The sequence below is a fragment of the Caretta caretta genome, chromosome 1 (genome assembly GCF_965140235.1).
Source record: "Caretta caretta isolate rCarCar2 chromosome 1, rCarCar1.hap1, whole genome shotgun sequence".
Taxonomy (NCBI): domain Eukaryota; kingdom Metazoa; phylum Chordata; order Testudines; family Cheloniidae; genus Caretta; species Caretta caretta.
Window position 1 is genome coordinate 111,615,859 of NC_134206.1, and position 18,062 is coordinate 111,633,920.

The window sequence follows — 18,062 nt, forward strand, 5'->3', positions numbered from 1 at the left end:
GCCTAATTCTCCCTCCAAGAAGAATTCTGCCGGCAATTAAATATGGAGTCAGCACTCACTTTACTATGCAACCTGTCTGTACTGCAGAACTCCAGTTGAAGAAGAGGGTTCTGGATAAGTGTGCTTGTTACAGAGACCCTGGTATCATGACTCCATCTGAATCAGATTGTCATGGAAATCCAGGACAGAGCCAGGGGCAATGGAGGCAGGGTAGGAATACAGGACTGCCATGTGGATGGCCCTGCCTCTGGTGGACTCCCTGAGATCTGGGGATTGGCAAGGTTGAACTAACTTCCTATTCTACAGGGTTCAAATCCTGCACTTCCCAATGGAAAATAAAGACAAAACTTAATTTGTGTCAGAGCTTTCCAAGGCTGAGCCCCGGCACCTCTAGGCTTGGCAGTTCAGAGCCCTGGCACCTCTGGGCTTGCTGCATCAGTTACGAAAGTAAAAAAATTGCACCTCTTTCATTACAAATTAAGCACTGGGACAAAATTCCATGATTTCCCAGCCCAATCTGGGCTAAGAAAGGAGTGCTGGTGCAGTATATGCACTTATGCAACGTCAACGTTGATGCAATTCCTTCATATTTCTCTTCATATTAAAAACTGCCTCTTCCTGACCTATTTTAAGAAGAGACAGAAGTAGATAACAAAAACGTCCATATATTTACATTAGTGCCTCTTGTTATCCAACTTTTCAGTCTTTCTATCAGCCAACAATGCGAATCAAGTTATCTCAAGACATAAGCGTGGGTCTTTCCTAATTATTGAGGAGTTCTTTCAAGGCAATTTGGAAAGAGAGTGCCTAGAAGAAAGATGCACATATGAAGAGGCACGAGAAGTATTTGAAGACAATGAAGAGACTGTAGGTATTTTTTTATTGTTTGTTTTTCTAAGAATTGCAACACTTGCTGCTTCTTCGCCGATCAGACCCTGTCTACGCTGCAGCAATGGTTGATTCTTTGCGACCTAACAGTATTGCCTAGATTTCTCTGCAATGTGAGATCAATCTTCCATTGCACCGCAACACTTTGTTTGCTACAGTGTTCCAATAAGGGATTGATGATGGGAGAAGGGGCCAAGAAAGAGGCGGTGACTCCCTGGTAGGGCCAATCAGCAGCAGCTCCGAGGGGAGGCCCCCTGTCCTGACCAGCGGGCAGATGCCTCCGAGTACAGCATTGTGTAGCGCGCTACCTCCCTGCAGTGCATGGGGTGCATTTTAAGGGAACCTTGCCAGGGGCCCTATCTGCAGCGAGAGTGAGGGAAGCAGCTGGGGGAGGGGGGTGCCAAGGCCAGCAATATGGGTAGTGGGGCTTCAGGGGGAGTTTGGGAGGGGTTGGTGATGTTGAGAGGCTGGTGCCGCTGGCGTGTGTGTTGGGGGGTGAATCCAAGAGCAGTGTTACACACACACACCCACCCCCCTCTGCTCCCAGCTGCATCTTTCTTGGCTGGGATCCAGCAGGGGAAGCAGCAGGAAAGAGGCTTGCTCAGCAGGCGTCACAGCACACACCAGTGGCCAGGAAAAGTCCGCTGCCTGCTGCGAGGTTCCAGTGGGACCAAGGGACCAGATGCAGGCCTGAGTGACCGGATGGTGTGAGACGTGTGACCAGGGGGCAGGAACAATGCATGTGGTGGGGGTGCTGACAGCCAGTGAACCAAACTGTAAACCCTGTATAGAATGGAAGCCACTTCAAGCCAGGGGGGTGCATTAGCACCCCCAGTGCCTCTCGTTCCAACACCTATGGGTGTGACACTTGGCATCCTTGTATTTTAATGCTTGCTCCAACTCCGTTAACGTTAAGGGGAGTGGTCCAAAGCCACTAGTCGTCACTAGACTAGAGTCCTAGTCGTCTCTCCAATTAACCAGCACGATCAGTATTGCCAGTTCTGGGAGAGCAAACATCATGAGAGGGACCAAATAAATCAATCATGAGATGTTTTTTAAATTATATTTCTTTTTCATCTGTTCTGATGCTTGAAATGTTAGGATGGTTTATGCCTGCACTTCAGGAAACTCAGCCTGAAATGTACAAAAATACACACACACCCTGGAGGAACTCCGCTCTTTCACACATCCTTTAAAACAGATTTTATATTTAAAAAAATTAACATCTGTCACTGATGGTACAATATACAACCAATCACACACTTCTCAACTGTCTGCCATTTGGGGCCCAGGTGACAGAGCTTGGGGCTCCCTTCCTAAGCTGATGGTGTTGGTGGGGGAGGATTTCAAGTGGTGATCACTGCCAGACTTGGGGACAACGGGGTTAGGTATTGTAATTGATACATTGTCACATCATTGTCCAGATGTTTCTTACATGCCACACGTATTTCTTCTTCCCTTCCTAACATTTTTTCGTAAGAAATATTTATTTTGAAATAAAGCAATAGGTTCTGATCCTGTACTCCTGACTCAAGGAAAAGTCTGATTGCGTTCAGTGGGAAGTTTGCCTGAGTAAAGAGGGTAGGACCAGGACCAAAGTTTGTATGACTGTTTAACTTTTAAGCATAGACTATAAGATTTGTTCTCTTGCACATTTTTTGTTGTGACAAAGTATTTGTGGGAAAAGGTATTAGCCAAGAGATGTAACAAGATTTCTTTTTAATTTTTTCAGAACAAGTTTTGGGCTCGCTATTTCGGTAAGTTGACTGTTCAATCTCTTTTTCTAAAATGATTTTATGAAGTGATCATTACAGTTAGGATTATGGAATTTAAAAGACTCTCAAGTAGTTTATTCAATTTGCACTTTATTTTAAGTATCCTACTACTGTTTATCAAGCATCTGGTGAAGTGAGGGGAGAAGAGATACACAAAAAAAGAGCAGGAGTGGAGTCATTAAAAGCAAGCCATCTGAGAAATAGTTAACAGTCAAGGCTGTAAATCAAAAAAATAGTGTTAGAATATTTGGCTAGATGCAATGACATTAAATAGGCTGTTTCTTTTATTGTTTTCCCTATGCAAGCTGGACTAAGTTAAACTGGGGCTCTGGGCACTCCACAACATGGAGCCTGGTGTGGCTCCACTCACCCAGCACCATCCTATACCATTACCTTGTTCCTTGCCTTGGAATGGCAGTGTTAAGGGGCCTCTTCTTTCCCCCAGGAGCAACAGCAAGAGCCCTTTTTCTCTCTAGAAGAGCCAGGGTTGTAGTAGGGGTCCACCTCCCCCCACTTCCCAAGATGTAGGGATGGCAGCAAGAGGGTGCCGGCAGTACTCAGCACAGCACCCAGGATATATCTGCATGGGTGGGTAGTTGGGCCAGTCCTGCATGCACCCTCCCCACCCGCTTCAGACACACACAGGCAGGGCATTCCCAGAGCAAGGGTCTTAGACCAGATCTACACTACAAACTTTTGCTGGCATTCCTGGGTTGGTCAGAGGTGTGAGGAAATGTGATTTGTGACTGACCAACAGCTGTGCTGGTAAAAGATTCCATGCTGGGAAGAAAGCTCTGTCATTAATAGGCGTGTGTCCCTGTTGGTGACTCCGATTGCTCTTACTGATGCGACGTTCATTCAGGTGGCAGACAGTGCTCCTCAAACCCATGCCAGCACAATGGTGTGTGTCAGGACAGCATTCGCAACTACACCTGCACCTGCACAGATGCCTATGAAGGACAGAACTGTAATTTCGGTAAGGCAACATTTCCTCTAGAGGCTACAGTGGAAACTATATGGACCTCATGCAGACAGTCTATATTGTTTATTTTATGTTAAAACATGTGATTTCTAGCGGAGGATGCATGACAGTGACACATGGAAAGAGGGGATATGAATTGTTCATCTCAACAACCTGGGGTAAATCCATTAAAATGTTAATGCCGCATGCGGCTGCATTAACTTTGCTGTGCCCTGTCACCTTCCTTCTATCCTGGAGAGATTGAGGAGGCGGCAAAGGGCACGAGAAACCCAGGCAGCATGACACCAGTGAAGCCACAATGGAGGCAGGATTGAGAGCCTGGAGCCAGGGCAGAGGGCCTCTGTGTGGATGGCCCTCTGCTCATCATCCAAAGGTTCTCAAAGTGTGGTCTGCAGATCGCTTGTTAGCTGGTCACATGATTCTCTCTCTACTCCTTGTTTCCAGATGCTATTGAATTGAATAATCTAAAACTACCTTAAATATGTTCCTAATATTACTTCTCCAGGTTATTTTGGCTGTAGTTGCCAAAGGGAAACTGTATGATTGTAAATAGCGGGGAAGATTGTCCCCACCATCATGAATGAGAGGTCAGCAGGTGCCCCCACAGGACAATCCAACTTCTGAAAATGTTTGGCAACCCTGCTGTAGTGGATCCCTCTCAAGGGACCCAGGGAGCCTGTATGGGAGCTAAACTACTGCCCATCTGATCAAATGGTCTGGGGGAAACTCAATGGGGGAACTTTGTGGAGGTTTCCTCCGTGGTTCCCAGGATGCTTTTTCTTTGGGTTTTTTTGTTAGAGGGGGAAATCCACCTCAGTTTTACTCTGTCCTGACTCAGGCAAATATCCACTGACTTCAGTGGGAGTTTGCCACAGTAAGAACTGAGTAAGGACAAAGGAAGACTATCCTAAAAAGTGAATTTCTCCATGTCGATGTTATCCTTTAGAAAAGACTGAAAGATTCAAAGCTGAAAATTTCTGGGAGCCAGAATTAGGAGTCCCAGCAAGGCCTCTTCCAATGTGAACAGGCTAATTAGTCACGAAGATCTGACTCTTTAGAAAGTATTTTGTTGGGATTCAGACTCACGGACCCCCATTTTCCACATCAGATATGCAGCTTTTTGATTAATAAAGATAACATAAATAATACTTGTGCTCTTCTTAGGTCTACTCTGCATTTTACAAGTGCTTTTGAGCAATTTGCTCAGAACTTGAGCGCATCCTTTATAATTAGTCAATTGTTACTATTTACTGTTTTATTTACATGATAAATTGGAGGACAGAGGCAGTCTCATTCACATGGAGCTGACTACTTTTTTTAGAATTCTCTGTTATAGAAAGTCCTTTACACCGATAAACTGACTGATGACAAAGCTTAACTGTTTTTCTGGTCCACTTAAGAATGTGAATGGATATAAATCTAACTAGACAAGGACAGAAAAAGTAATGGTACTTAAAAACACGTTGGGCCAGGTTCTTGAATCCGCTGCTTAGTGCTACTTCACCAGCCTTAAAACCAGTGGAACTGGTTATTTGGAGGTTTGCCCTGGTATGGAGGAATCCCTGGGTGCTGTGGGCCAGTGTAGCCCCTCTGGCATAGGTGGTGTAGCTGGAAAAAGGGGCAATAGCAGGGTGATGGGTCTCATCCGCTGGGGGAGGTTGTGCGTCCACAAACAGCCTGGTGTGGCCCCACCATGCTCCGCCCCTAGGAGGCCCCCTCCTGCAGTGCCTGGTGCTCTGCCTTGGCCCAGGATGACAGGGGCTGAGGCTGGGCAGCCTACCATGGGGACTCGGGATGGCTGGGGCTGCGCTGCCTGCCGGGTGCTTGGACCGTGCTGCCTGGCACTCCGGGGCTGAGGGTGCTGTTGCCACACCGCGAGGTGCTCCGGGGCTGAGGGTGCTGCTGCCGTGCCACCCAGCACTGGGGCCGGGGGCCACAGTGGGGGGTGCTCTGCGCTCCTGTGGGGGAAGGGGGCACAAGGGGAGGGGAAGGGGCAGAGCCTCAGGCAGAAGGGGAGGGGCTGGGGGCTAGCCTCCCGCAATGGCCAGGTCACCGGCTGCTCATTGGCAATGTCCACAGTCATAGAATCATAGAATCACAGAATATAAGGGTTGGAAGGGACCCCAGAAGGTCATCTAGTCCAACCCCCTGCTCAAAGCAGGACCAATTCCCAGTTAAATCATCCCAGCCAGGGCTTTGTCAAGCCTGACCTTAAAAACCTCTAAGGAAGGAGATTCTACCACCTCCCTAGGTAATGCATTCCAGTGTTTCACCACCCTCATAGTGAAAAAGTTTTTCCTAATATCCAATCTAAACCTCCCCCACTGCAGCTTGAGACCATTACTCCTCGTTCTGTCATCTGATACCATTGAGAACAGTCTAGAGCCATCCTCTTTGGAACCCCCTTTCAGGTAGTTGAAAACAGCTATCAAATCCCCCCTCATTCTTCTCTTCTGCAGGCTAAACAATCCCAGCTCCCTCAGCCTCTCCTCATAAGTCATGTGTTCCAGACCCCTAATCATTTTTGTTGCCCTTCGCTGGACTCTCTCCAATTTATCCACATCCTTCTTGAAGTGTGGGGCCCAAAACTGGACACAGTACTCCAGATGAGGCCTCACCAATGTCGAATAGAGGGGAACGATCACGTCCCTCGATCTGCTCGCTATGCCCCTACTTATACATCCCAAAATGCCATTGGCCTTCTTGGCAACAAGGGCACACTGCTGACTCATATCCAGCTTCTCGTCCACTGTCACCCCTAGGTCCTTTTCCGCAGAACTGCTGCCCAGCCATTCGGTCCCTAGTCTGTAGCTGTGCATTGGGTTCTTCCGTCCTAAGTGCAGGACCCTGCACTTATCCTTATTGAACCTCATCAGATTTCTTTTGGCCCAATCCTCCAATTTGTCTAGGTCCTTCTGTATCCTATCCCTCCCCTCCAGCGTATCTACCACTCCTCCCAGTTTAGTATCATCCGCAAATTTGCTGAGAGTGCAATCCACACCATCCTCCAGATCATTTATGAAGATATTGAACAAAACCGGCCCCAGGACCGACCCTTGGGGCACTCCACTTGATACCGGCTGCCAACTAGACATGGAGCCATTGATCACTACCCGTTGAGCCCGACAATCTAGCCAGCTTTCTACCCACCTTGTAGTGCATTCATCCAGCCCATACTTCCTTAACTTGCTGACAAGAATACTGTGGGAGACCGTGTCAAAAGCTTTGCTAAAGTCAAGAAACAATACATCCACTGCTTTCCCTTCATCCACAGAACCAGTAATCTCATCATAGAAGGCGATTAGATTAGTCAGGCATGACCTTCCCTTGGTGAATCCATGCTGGCTGTTCCTGATCACTTTCCTCTCATGCAAGTGCTTCAGGATTGATTCTTTGAGGACCTGCTCCATGATTTTTCCAGGGACTGAAGTGAGGCTGACTGGCCTCATCTTTAGCTCTGGCAGTCCCCAACCATGGTACGTTTCCTTGGGGACCATTGCCACTGGCACAACTTAGCTCAGCCCTTGCAGCTGGACCTGCACAGCCCCAAGCCTCACAGAGCCAAAAAAAAAATGGCTTAAAGGCAGCTTTGGTGCTTCCTCATCCCTGAGCTGTGCCAGGTACCAAATTTCCAGTCCTGGGGATCTTCCCATTATTTTTAATATTGTTTAGTGCCAAAGCAACTCTCAAGAGTTTGCCCAGCTATGGGAAGCTGAAGAGACTGGCACTGTTTCAGAGGCAATACGTGCTTCTTTTATTTTCCATTCTCTTTTACATTGGTTGCTATTAAGTTTAAATTTTCTTGGCATGAGCATAAGAAGAGCCAAAAAAGAACAGCTTAAGTCCTTTATCTTTTAAGCAACTCCTGCTTCTATAAAAAGTACAATCATTCTCTTTTTTCAAAGACACCTGGCACTCAGTGCCAATACATACAAATATATGTCATGGCATTTTCCATGTGGAGAAGAGCCAGTGTTACTTTAGCTAGTATAACCTACAAATGCAATCCTGAAATACATCCAGCCTGATCCAGTGGCATAAGGAGCAATTCACTTTACAATGACTTCATGGGAGTTGCTGGGGCTCAGTACCTCTCCAAGAAGTTAAAAAGAGGGAGTAGCAAGAATTACTTAAATGATGAGCTCAGAAGAGCATGAAAAGTGAGCAAACGTCATTGCTTAGCAAAATAGGGCCCATGATGTGCAAGAAAATCCCAGTTTATTGCTCAATTATTGTTTCTTCGTGCTTTGCTTTTGTTATTCTCTTTAGCTAAAAATGAGTGTCAACACAAAACTAGAGAGGGATGTCAACACTTCTGCTATCCAGGATCTGAGTCCTACCGCTGCTCATGTGCAAAAGGCTATGAACTTGGGGAAGATAAAAAATCATGCATTCCAAGAGGTAAGTATAAAAAGAAGACAGAAGAGAGCATGCTTAGTCCCAGGGTAGGCAGGCTGGAGGAACAGCATCAATAGGAGCTATTATTACTGCACTGAGACCATTAGAGTGAACCAAAAGGAGGTGTCCTGAGGGTTCCAGTAATGACGACTTTCCAGAGGAAAAATAACTACAAGGTTGATCAAACACAGCTTCAGAGCAAAGCAAATCCTAAAATTCATTCACTGGCCCAGATTTTCCAAACACTTCCAGTGTAAAGAGCGTCTCCTCTGAAGTCAATTGAGTTACGTCTTTAAAACAGGTTTCAGAGTAACAGCCGTGTTAGTCTGTATTCACAAAAAGAAAAGGAGTACTTGTGGCACCTTAGAGACTAACCAATTTATTTGAGCATGAGCTTTCATGAGCTACAGCTCACTTCATCGGATGCATACTGTGGAAAGTACAGAAAATCTTTTCATACACACAAACCATGAAAAAATGGATGTTTACCACTACAAAAGGTTTTCTCTCCCTCCACCCCACTCTCATTATGCAAGGTAACCTATTTCCCCTTGTTTTTTCCTACTCTCCCCCCCCCCCCCAGACGTTCTTGTTAAACCCTGGATTTGTGCTGGAAATGGCCCACCTTGATTATCATACACATTGTAAGGAGAGTGATCAGTTTAGATAAGCTATTACCAGCAGGAGAGTGGGGTGGGGAGAGAGAAAACCTTTTGTAGTGGTAAACACCCATTTTTTCATGGTTTGTGTGTATAAAAAGATCTTCTGTACTTTCCACAGTATGCATCCGATGAAGTGAGCTGTAGCTCACGAAAGCTTATGCTCAAATAAATTGGTTAGTCTTTAAAACAGGAGTGAGAGGAGAATCAGGCCCATTGTTTTTATTTTGCCTGTGTCTTTTTTTATGGTTGCTGCCATGAGATCAACTCTTCCTGCTGCAGTCAGGATAGCACATGCCTACGCAGTGAATAGCTGTGAGAGCAGCACTGATCCTCCTACATCAGTGGGGCAGTGCTCTGACCTCTGTGTACAGGCTGGCATGAGACTATATCCACTCTCAGAGTGGGAAGCCCAGTATCAAGCAGGACAGTCCTACCTCTCTGTTCCCAACTACCATGAGAATACCCTAGCCTATGCAAAGAGGGCTTTGCTGGGTCCAGCTGAGGGAAGGAACAGTGTCTCAAAGGCAGCTGAGCTCCCTTCCAGATGTGGAGGCCCCTCTACACATGTATGAATGGGATTATGGTCTGGCACCAAGGTTTTAGCTCCTTGGCAGCTAGGCCACTTTTTTTCTCCCTTCCACCAGCTGACACACCCACACTGCTCAGTATCAAATAGCCCTCTGATTTAGGGTGACCATAGGTCCTGTTTTGGCTGGGACAATTCCATTTTAAAGCCCTGTCTCAGATATCTTGATTTTTGGGGGGGGGGGGGGCAAAACTGGGTATTTGTCCCAGTTGCTCTTGCCAACTGATCATCACGTGGCAAAAGCAAATGGGACAAGTGCTCAGTTTTGCCAAGAAAGTGGGGCGTGCCCCACGAGTGAGGTGCAGAGGAATGTTGGGCGGTGGTGGGGGGGGAAAGGGCAACACCAGCCGTGCACAACCGCAGTGATGCCAGGTGGCTTGAGCTAGCCCCACACGGGGGATGGCACAGGCAAGCCCCATGCGGTGTCCCATTTTCCCTTTGGGAAATATGGTCACTCTGTTCCTACTTCCATCCCTCTCCTCTCCCCAATGGTAATTCGTCACAGACAGTAGCCTCTAGACATGTCTGTCTGACGGCTGTTGAATCACAGCATAGCTCCAAACTGACATTTATAGCCATACCACAGAAACAACACACTTAGGCACAACTGGCAAATTATCTCATAGGCAGACAAGCTGGGAAAGCAAGAAAGACACTTCTGTGGTGATATAGCAGCACTACTTTGTGGGGGTGGAGGAACAGGGAGGATGGGGCCTACGCAGCACCTGCTTGCTCTTTGGAAGCTATGAATAATTTGACTCAGTGGTTGGAAAGGGTGGGGTCCTTTTAGGCCATGTCATTTTTCCAACTGGAGAAGGTCTCATGTTGGGCCTCCCTATATAGGCTAGAAGAGCAGGGCCACATTGCTTATGAAAGGGACTTTTGCTCCCCCAATCCAGAAGATGGCTGGAGTCCCTTTGGAAGTGAGGTGGATGTTTCACTAATTCAGTATATATAAGCTCAATCCCTGCCTCCTATTAGGCAGTTAAATATTTGACAGGGTAAGGGAAGCACCTGGTGTAACGTATTGCAAATGTTCACCAGTTGGAAGTAATGTTACTGGTTTAAATCTTGTAGTAGAGGAGCGACCTTTTCTCCAAAACTGTACCTCCCAGCAGCACATGGTAGTATATTCATAATTAGTGTTTTGAATTGCTTTGACCATAGCAATAAGAGAGAATATTATTTTGTCCAGCCAAATAGTGAAACAAGGTCCCTATCCCCAAGAGCTCACAAACTGAAAAGGTAAGTTTCAAAGGGTTGGATTTTGTTTGATATAAATATCAAGCACTTGTTGCAATGGGAAATTATGAAAGAAGCAAACAATAAACCATTGATCTTCCAAAGTCATTAGCAAGTTACTAGAAACTGAGGATCTGGCCCCCTATTTTGGGGGGTTGGCAGGGGAGGGGAAGAACCAGTGATCTTAAAGCGTTAATGTGGGAACACCACAATATGTTCAGGGTAATGGTTATCTTCAAACATTGCCACAAAAATTTTGCATGTCTTTTTCTTTTAACCATTCCTAGATCAGTGTGCATGTGGCAGACTTGATGATGCTAAAATAATGAGGCTGAAGGAAATTAAGACGACTTGCCACAGAGGATTCCCTTGGCAGGTATTTATAGAGATCTTTGGAAGTACTGTTATTGTAGAAACGTCTATAGTAAAGCGGTGTTCTCAGATGCAACACACCTTATCTTTGAGTACTTAAAATGTTTTTTTTTTTTAAAGTTTTAACTAAACAAGAGGTCAGATAAGTAGAAGCAAAAGGTGATAGAAGACAGCAAGACCCATTATTACAAACTTTTGTAGTCAACCTCCTTGCAAAATAAAAAACTTACTGTATTTAAATGTCACAATTTATAAATTACCCTTGGCAGCATGTCATTCCTTGCACTTATCTTTGCCCTACTAGAAAACTTACTAGTGCATCAAGTATCAATATAGCAGGATTCTACCATTTTTCAATATAATTTGGAAGTCCTATGACTCCGTACTTATGTAAGGGGAGCCCCTTCTGAACTGTCAGTTTCATAATACATGGTATATTATTTGATATTTAGTGCTAGGTTCTTCTCCCTTCACTACTACAACCCTATTTGATTTCTTTGCAACTGCAGCTGTTGATAGGTCCTATCCAACTCCCATTTAAATCAGTGCGAGGTTTTCTGCAGCCTTAAATAGGAATAGGATCCCTGGGGCTAACAGGGCAGATTATGGACATTTCATTTTAAAGATAATTAAATTACAAATCTTAGCTGTTTATAATAATTCAATATTTTGCTCTTATCCCATAATACTACAAAGTTAAAGACAACAGCAGAATTTACTGTTTTTTGTTTTATAGGTCATGTTGCTAAATTTGGAAGGAAAAGGATTCTGTGGAGGTGTTCTTTTGAAGAGCAACTTCGTGTTGACTACAGCTGAGTGTGCCCTTCTGCACAATCATTCTGGTATCAGGGTTAGGACTGGTAGGTGATCACGCTTCTTTTCCTCCTGATTGTCAATCTACGTTTTTGTGTTGTCAAAGCATACTTTCAAAGAGTTTACATATAAAAATTGCCATTTCAGAACATTTGGTCTATCCTAGGAAACAAACTGTCTGCATTTAAAAATATTTTGCTTATAGGGAACAATTAGCAATGTTAATTCATCATCATTCACCCCCATTTTTGTTGTATATTTTACTTTGTCATCCTGAAATTATAGTTTCTTCCTATTCACTCACACCTATATGCTCCTGAAGAGTTAAAAAGCATCTTCAAAATTTGTATAACCAGGATCTGATATGCTTAACTGCTGTAAAATCAACTCCTACTACTAGCCTCTGTCTTTACTGCAAAATAAGGGTATAATCATGGTGGTAGCTATGTTGGCAGAATAACTCCCTTAACTATTAGCAATTAATCTGTGTTCAACTTTGGTGACAGATGCTAAAACTATTTCTAAGAGCAGTGACCATGTCATAACTTCACAGGGAATAAGAGCATACATGGAGTTGGACAGGTAATAGATGTGACTGAGAAACACATACATATGCGGTACGACGAAGCTACTGGTGAGAATAACCTTGCATTGCTACAACTTCGAGAGCACATTGAGTGCAACAACTATCAGCATTTTATATGTCTTCCTGACAAAGACTTTGCAGAACATGTTTTGATTCCACAGCTGACAGGCACTGTCAGTGGCTGGAAACAGGAAGAAAGTGAGGTGAGAGGTTCACTAGTTGTGTTGCAGGTCTCCTACCTTCCTGAAAGGGAATGTGAACAAATACTCAATACAAGTCTTACAAACAGACAGTATTGCGGACATCACCCAGAGCCTGTGGATGGGCAGCTGGCAGGAGGAAACTTTATCGCCCATGACTACAAAGGCACTTGGTTTCTGACAGGTATTTTTGGAGCTTGGCCAACTAATGTAAGTAACTGGGAACCATTTATTTTCACAAAGACTTCAAGATATATGATGTGGTTCAAACAAAAAACGGAATAAAAGAAAAAAGTCCTGACAGCACCAAATCCATAACTGCAATTACAAAGACCACGTGGATGCAGCAACTTGGTTTCAGCAAGGTCAACCTGCATTGTGTTGTAATGTTAATACTGTAAATATTTAACTGTAGTTCATCCCTCAAAACAAATCTATTGTCCAATCTGTCTTTTCTCTCCCTTTCCAAAGACAGGATTGAGGACTGGTGTAGTAGACATATGGCTACTTCACTTTGAAAATAATTAGGAGTTTGAATTTGTATAGCACTGTTCATCTACACTGATCCTAAGAGCCCTTAACTGATTGTGCATTACAAATAAATGAATCACTTTCCCCTCTCACTGAAGTGTCCCCATTGCTAGGGGGAAATGCAGCTACTGTTTCAGAGACCAGTGGTATATGGCCAAATCCTGCACAACTTTATTCATGTAAGTACTTGCAAAGCATCCCCCTGACTTTCTTAGGATTACTTGAGTAAAGATTTGCTGAATCACACCCTAGAATAGGAATAGTCTAAATCAGACATAGGTGAAGTGATTCCTTAAGTCACAATCACCCAGGTAGGCTACTCCAGGGGTAGCAACAAACTGGCCCTTGCTCTGGCCTCGATTGCCAATTGATAACCTTGCCCCATTTGAGCAAAATAAAAAGTGAATGCATCACTACCATGTGCTTTGTTCATCTGACAAGCATAATTTAGTTTTAATTATTGCTGATGCTTCATTGTATGTTTTGTAAAAGTAATGAAATCTCTGTAAGAGAAGAACTCACTGCAGTGCTCTGCATCTACATTCTTGCTATTGAGTAGGGACAGTCAAGTCAGAACAAGACAGTTGAAACAAAGTACTCCATTTTGATTCAAGTCCTTCTGCCCCAGAGAACTGACATGCTAAAGACAAGACAAACAGGTAAATGAGACAAGTGGGCTGAGGTGGAGGCCAGGGGAGATGGAGTTACAGACAGAATAGGCTGTATGCTACTCTTAGCCAATCAGGAGCAGTGATCACAACCCAGTCCCTGCCTCAGTTTTCTTTGTGCCCTACAGAAGAGGGGCATTTTGAATAGAGCACATCTATTTTCCTCACGGATCTTGCAGCACTGATGTCAATGGGAATGGGATTCAAAAATAAAGAGGCTTGGATCCTTTTTCCAGTACTGCATGTTTTAATTATCCACTCTCAAACACTCATTAAATATATACTCTTCATACTAGTACAACCTGCATGTGACACTTTCCCAACACTCTTAACAGGACACTTTGAGAAGTTAGATCTATGAATCCACACTACTATAAGAATGACTTAGGGCAGGTCTACACTTAGAGTGACGTGTAGTGGACAGATACTCTACGGCCAGCTAGCCCTGGTATAAATAGCAATGTAGCTGGTGAGGCATGGCTTAGGCAAATAGAGAAGAGGCAAGACAGAACCCAAGGTTATGTATCTACACGCCTCGCTACACACCCAAACAGTGCCTCCCTGTCTACACTGCTACTTTTAGCAGTGTAAGGTCCCCTGTTCTGGAGCCTTTCTCTGCCAAAGACTCTAGCAGCAGGGAAAGGGACTTCATATTTGAACTGATAATGAAATATCTCTCACCACTAGAGTCATGTTATTGTTGAAGTATGCAAAATCATTTTCAGCAGAAACAAAATAAAGCAAATGACTTTCTCACATGTCAAAACTAAGTCACTTGAACACCATTAGAAGCAAATTGCACAGAAATCAGAAGTACTGTTCTGTTTTCAAGTGCTACTGAAGTATATTTGTTGTATGCAGGTGGCAAAACAACCTGGGTTTGTAACTTTTAGTTCTTGTACTGTACAGAATAAGTTAGAACTTAACAGAACAATGAAAGCAGCCTGAATATCCCATTAAAATAATGTCAATCTAGGAAACTACTTACCTCACAAGTGCGTTAGTATTTTTTTTTTTTTTTTTACACCTATAATAATTTTATTGAAACTTTCATTATAAAGACTGTTAAATATCTTAGATGGTGTGTGCTGGTGCTAAAACAGTCTGGAATAAAATCATCACTGTCACCACCAAGAGAAAAATATCACATTTGTTTTATTATTTTTACAAAACCACCAGCATGAACAACAGGTATGCTGTGCAAAAATAAAGAACACTTAAAAGAATGGACCTACTGGCAGAAATATTCCACAAAATCAGAATTAAAATGGAGTTGGACTAGATTACCTAAATAAAGTCTTATGCCTCAAGGGGAAACTCAAACAAGTGTTAAGTACAGTTACTAAAGGCCAGTTTTGAGCAGCAATAGGTAACCACACCTCACACCCTGCTGTACACTCAAAAATCCTATTGAAATTGAAGTGAAGTTCCAGGGTTCAGCACCAATCAGGCACGGGTCCTTAATGTTTCGAGAGGCTTTGAAGAATGTCATATCCAACCAAGATTACTAAAAAAAACCAAAGTCTCTCATAACTGGGAGTTAGGTCAAGGACAGGTAAAATAAAAGCATTGTTTCTGCCTACAAAGAATGATTAAGTGCCACCGCTGGACACTTCCTTTTGACAGATAAGGACAAATAGTTACGGGAACATAAAGGGGTGTCAGTACACATGACATCTGAGATAGTTGAGGCAGGCTTTTTAAAGATTGTTGCTGAAATTTTGCAAATGTTTCAACATGAATTGGGAATGTTCTTGTTTCTTTTCCAGCCACAATACTTCAGTGTTTGTAGAAACTAACTTTAAAAAGGGAGCATTTTGTTCTCTGTGCTCGCAGGCCCTGTCCCACTGGGAAAGGAGTCATGAACAGTTTTTTTTGTATTCCAGTACTGAACATAAGCAGGTCATTAACAGTTTTCACTGAACGATTTAAGAAACAGTTCCATTGACAAGTAGAGTCTTTTATAAATACTCCTCCATCTAAGGTACAGTAAACTCAACAAACTGTAGAAAGTGGAGGGAATGGGTTCTGCTTACTGACCACAAGCTTCTGATGTTGATGAGATATATATCCTTTAATATGACCCTGACAGAATTAAAAAGAAAGACGTTTTAGTACTGGAAATTGGCAAGAAGTTTTTTTGCTACCTTCAGTCTTGATCCAGTAAAACTTGTGCGCATGCACTTAACTTTAAATTCGTGAGTAGTCCCATTGACTTCAAATAATATAAATAAAAGATAACTTAAGTGTGTGATTGACTTAATAAAAGTATAAAAATACTTTGCTACATAGGGACCTTAAACATGCCCATGAACTTTGAATTTGCTGTTTCTGACAAGTTTCAGAGTAGCAGCCGTGTTAGTCTGTATTCACAAAAAGAAAAGGAGTACTTGTGGCACCTTAGAGACTAACAAATTTATTTGAGCATAAGTGAGCTGTAGCTCATGAAAGCTTATGCTCAAATAAATTTGTTAGTCTCTGAAGTGCCACAAGTACTCCTTTTCTTTTTGTTTCTGACAAGCCTTCCTTGTAGTTCCCAATTTACATTTTGAGCTCTCACTACAAGAAAAGGACTATAAATTTCAAATCTATTCCTGGATTAAGATTTTAAGACCAAAGTTTTAATAACCTTTACACATAGAGTTTAACTAACTCATCTTTGTTCATGTGCACTAGACCCTTACAAGAGTCCAGTAAAATAATTTGTGTCTCTCCTTTTTACATCTTTTCCCTATAATTCAGCTTGTGAACTCTTATGTGTGCCTCTATTTTTAGGATGTCAAATCAGGAATCCCATGTCCAAATGAACTCAAATTTAGTATAAATATACTACCTGAGCCCTAGTCATAATTTACCAATTTTGTAACTGTGTTTGTGGATTTTAGCAAAAGGGCAAAGATTGGCTTTATAGTGGAAACTCAATTGTAATCCTTACTGTTTTGCATATAAAAGGCAAGAATTAGAGCATAAGAACCTTCACTGTAGTAAGATACATGAGAGGCACAAATGAGTACAAGTATAACGCACAAGCAACTCCACAAAAACCTAAACCCAGTACACTTCCTATTATTATTGCCCTTCTGTAATTAACCTTCCTGCTGTGTGTAGTCATTTCTAACAACTATAGTTTCCAAGGCAAGCTAATGAACGATGAACACATACCATGTATATAAGATTAGCCAAAATACACTGGACTTCATCAATATCAACATCTTCCACCTGCATAAATTTCAGGGCAACCAGAAAGGCATCTAGAGATAGCTGATGGGTTTTAAGTAGCAAATATCTGAAAGATGCAAACAGAAATACATTTCAGTTATTTCAGCAAAATTACCTCAAAATTCTGCTTCTCTGAGCAAAAGGGCCCTTCTACCATAATTTGCTTTGCTTAAGCTCTGGTCTCTAAGGGACAAATAGGGAACTAGGGACCCTGGATGTTTTAAACTGAATTCTGTGGTGAAACCAAATGAAGATTTCCCTTCCACAAAATAGGATTTCTACTTTGCTTACACTTTCTTAAACAGGTTCCTGTAGGTGATGATTTTCAGCTTCTCAAGGATCAGGAAGATACCACAACGAATGAAGAAGGTCTCGTGTTTTGTCAGAGCATCATTCAATAGCAGAAGATTTCCTTCACTAAAATGACAGAAAATATGCAAGTACCATGAGAAGGTATGACTCTGGGAAGATGAAATATATAATTCAATGGGTATTTTCCACATACTATAAAAACCTTTCACTTAATATTATTTTAACAAAAATACGTGATCCAATAAATACACTGTACCTCACAGCCTTAGTTACTTCAGCAAACTGCATAAGCTCATATTTTTTCAAAAGCTGAATTGTTGGCATATGGCCCTGAAAAGCAAGCACAGTTAAAATTTTTCAGGATAAATTTAAATACATTTCCAAATCAATCATCTATAAAAACAAAAATCCAAATACAAATATTTATCTACTTTACTTTTACAGAAAAAAATAAAGGAGGTGAATGAAGGTATTTTTAGGACCCCAATACACTACATCACTAATCATGCCAACAAACATTTGTCTGGCATAGTTACAGGAGTGTGGGTTTTAAAAGCTTTAAAAATATGGTAGTGTGATCAATTACAAAACTTGTATTACAGAGTAGGTCATGCTTCACATGATCTAGACTGTTACAAATTTTATACTTGTGTTGCACTCCACTCTGCAAACAGAAAACTGTTTTAGAACACACCACTAATCATGACAGGTGTGTGTCAGCACAGTTAAGATTATTGATTGTCTAACCAGACATATTTTCCTTAATTTCTCTTTGTGGATTTTTAATGTCCTTTTATTAAAAAAAAAAAAAAAAAAAAAGTTAGTTTG

The 18,062-nt window shown here is 42.6% G+C and overlaps 2 protein-coding genes across 3 annotated transcripts in view; one reads left to right on the forward strand and one right to left on the reverse strand.

Moving 5' to 3' along the window:
- Positions 1-18,062, reverse strand: part of PCID2 (PCI domain containing 2) — a 64,155-nt gene that overhangs the window by 23,865 nt on the left and 22,228 nt on the right. The window contains exons 12-15 of one of the 2 annotated variants that reach the window (XM_075129950.1): positions 17,491-17,564; positions 17,214-17,339; positions 16,866-16,989; positions 14,841-15,788 (exon numbers count right to left, since the gene is read on the reverse strand). In XM_075129950.1, coding sequence (XP_074986051.1) covers positions 15,699-15,788; positions 16,866-16,989; positions 17,214-17,339; positions 17,491-17,564 — 414 coding nt within the window. In that variant the 3' untranslated portion in view covers positions 14,841-15,698. Of the gene's footprint in view, positions 1-14,840; positions 15,789-16,865; positions 16,990-17,213; positions 17,340-17,490; positions 17,565-18,062 lie in introns of those variants that run through there. The other variant, XM_075129949.1, reaches the window with a different exon arrangement.
- Positions 147-13,127, forward strand: PROZ (protein Z, vitamin K dependent plasma glycoprotein). The gene is made up of 8 exons (XM_075125083.1): positions 147-210; positions 704-867; positions 2,621-2,645; positions 3,526-3,639; positions 7,915-8,046; positions 10,821-10,909; positions 11,642-11,765; positions 12,272-13,127. The coding sequence occupies exons 1-8, from the start codon at positions 147-149 to the stop codon at positions 12,787-12,789; spliced, it is 1,230 nt and encodes a 409-aa protein (XP_074981184.1). The 3' UTR covers positions 12,790-13,127.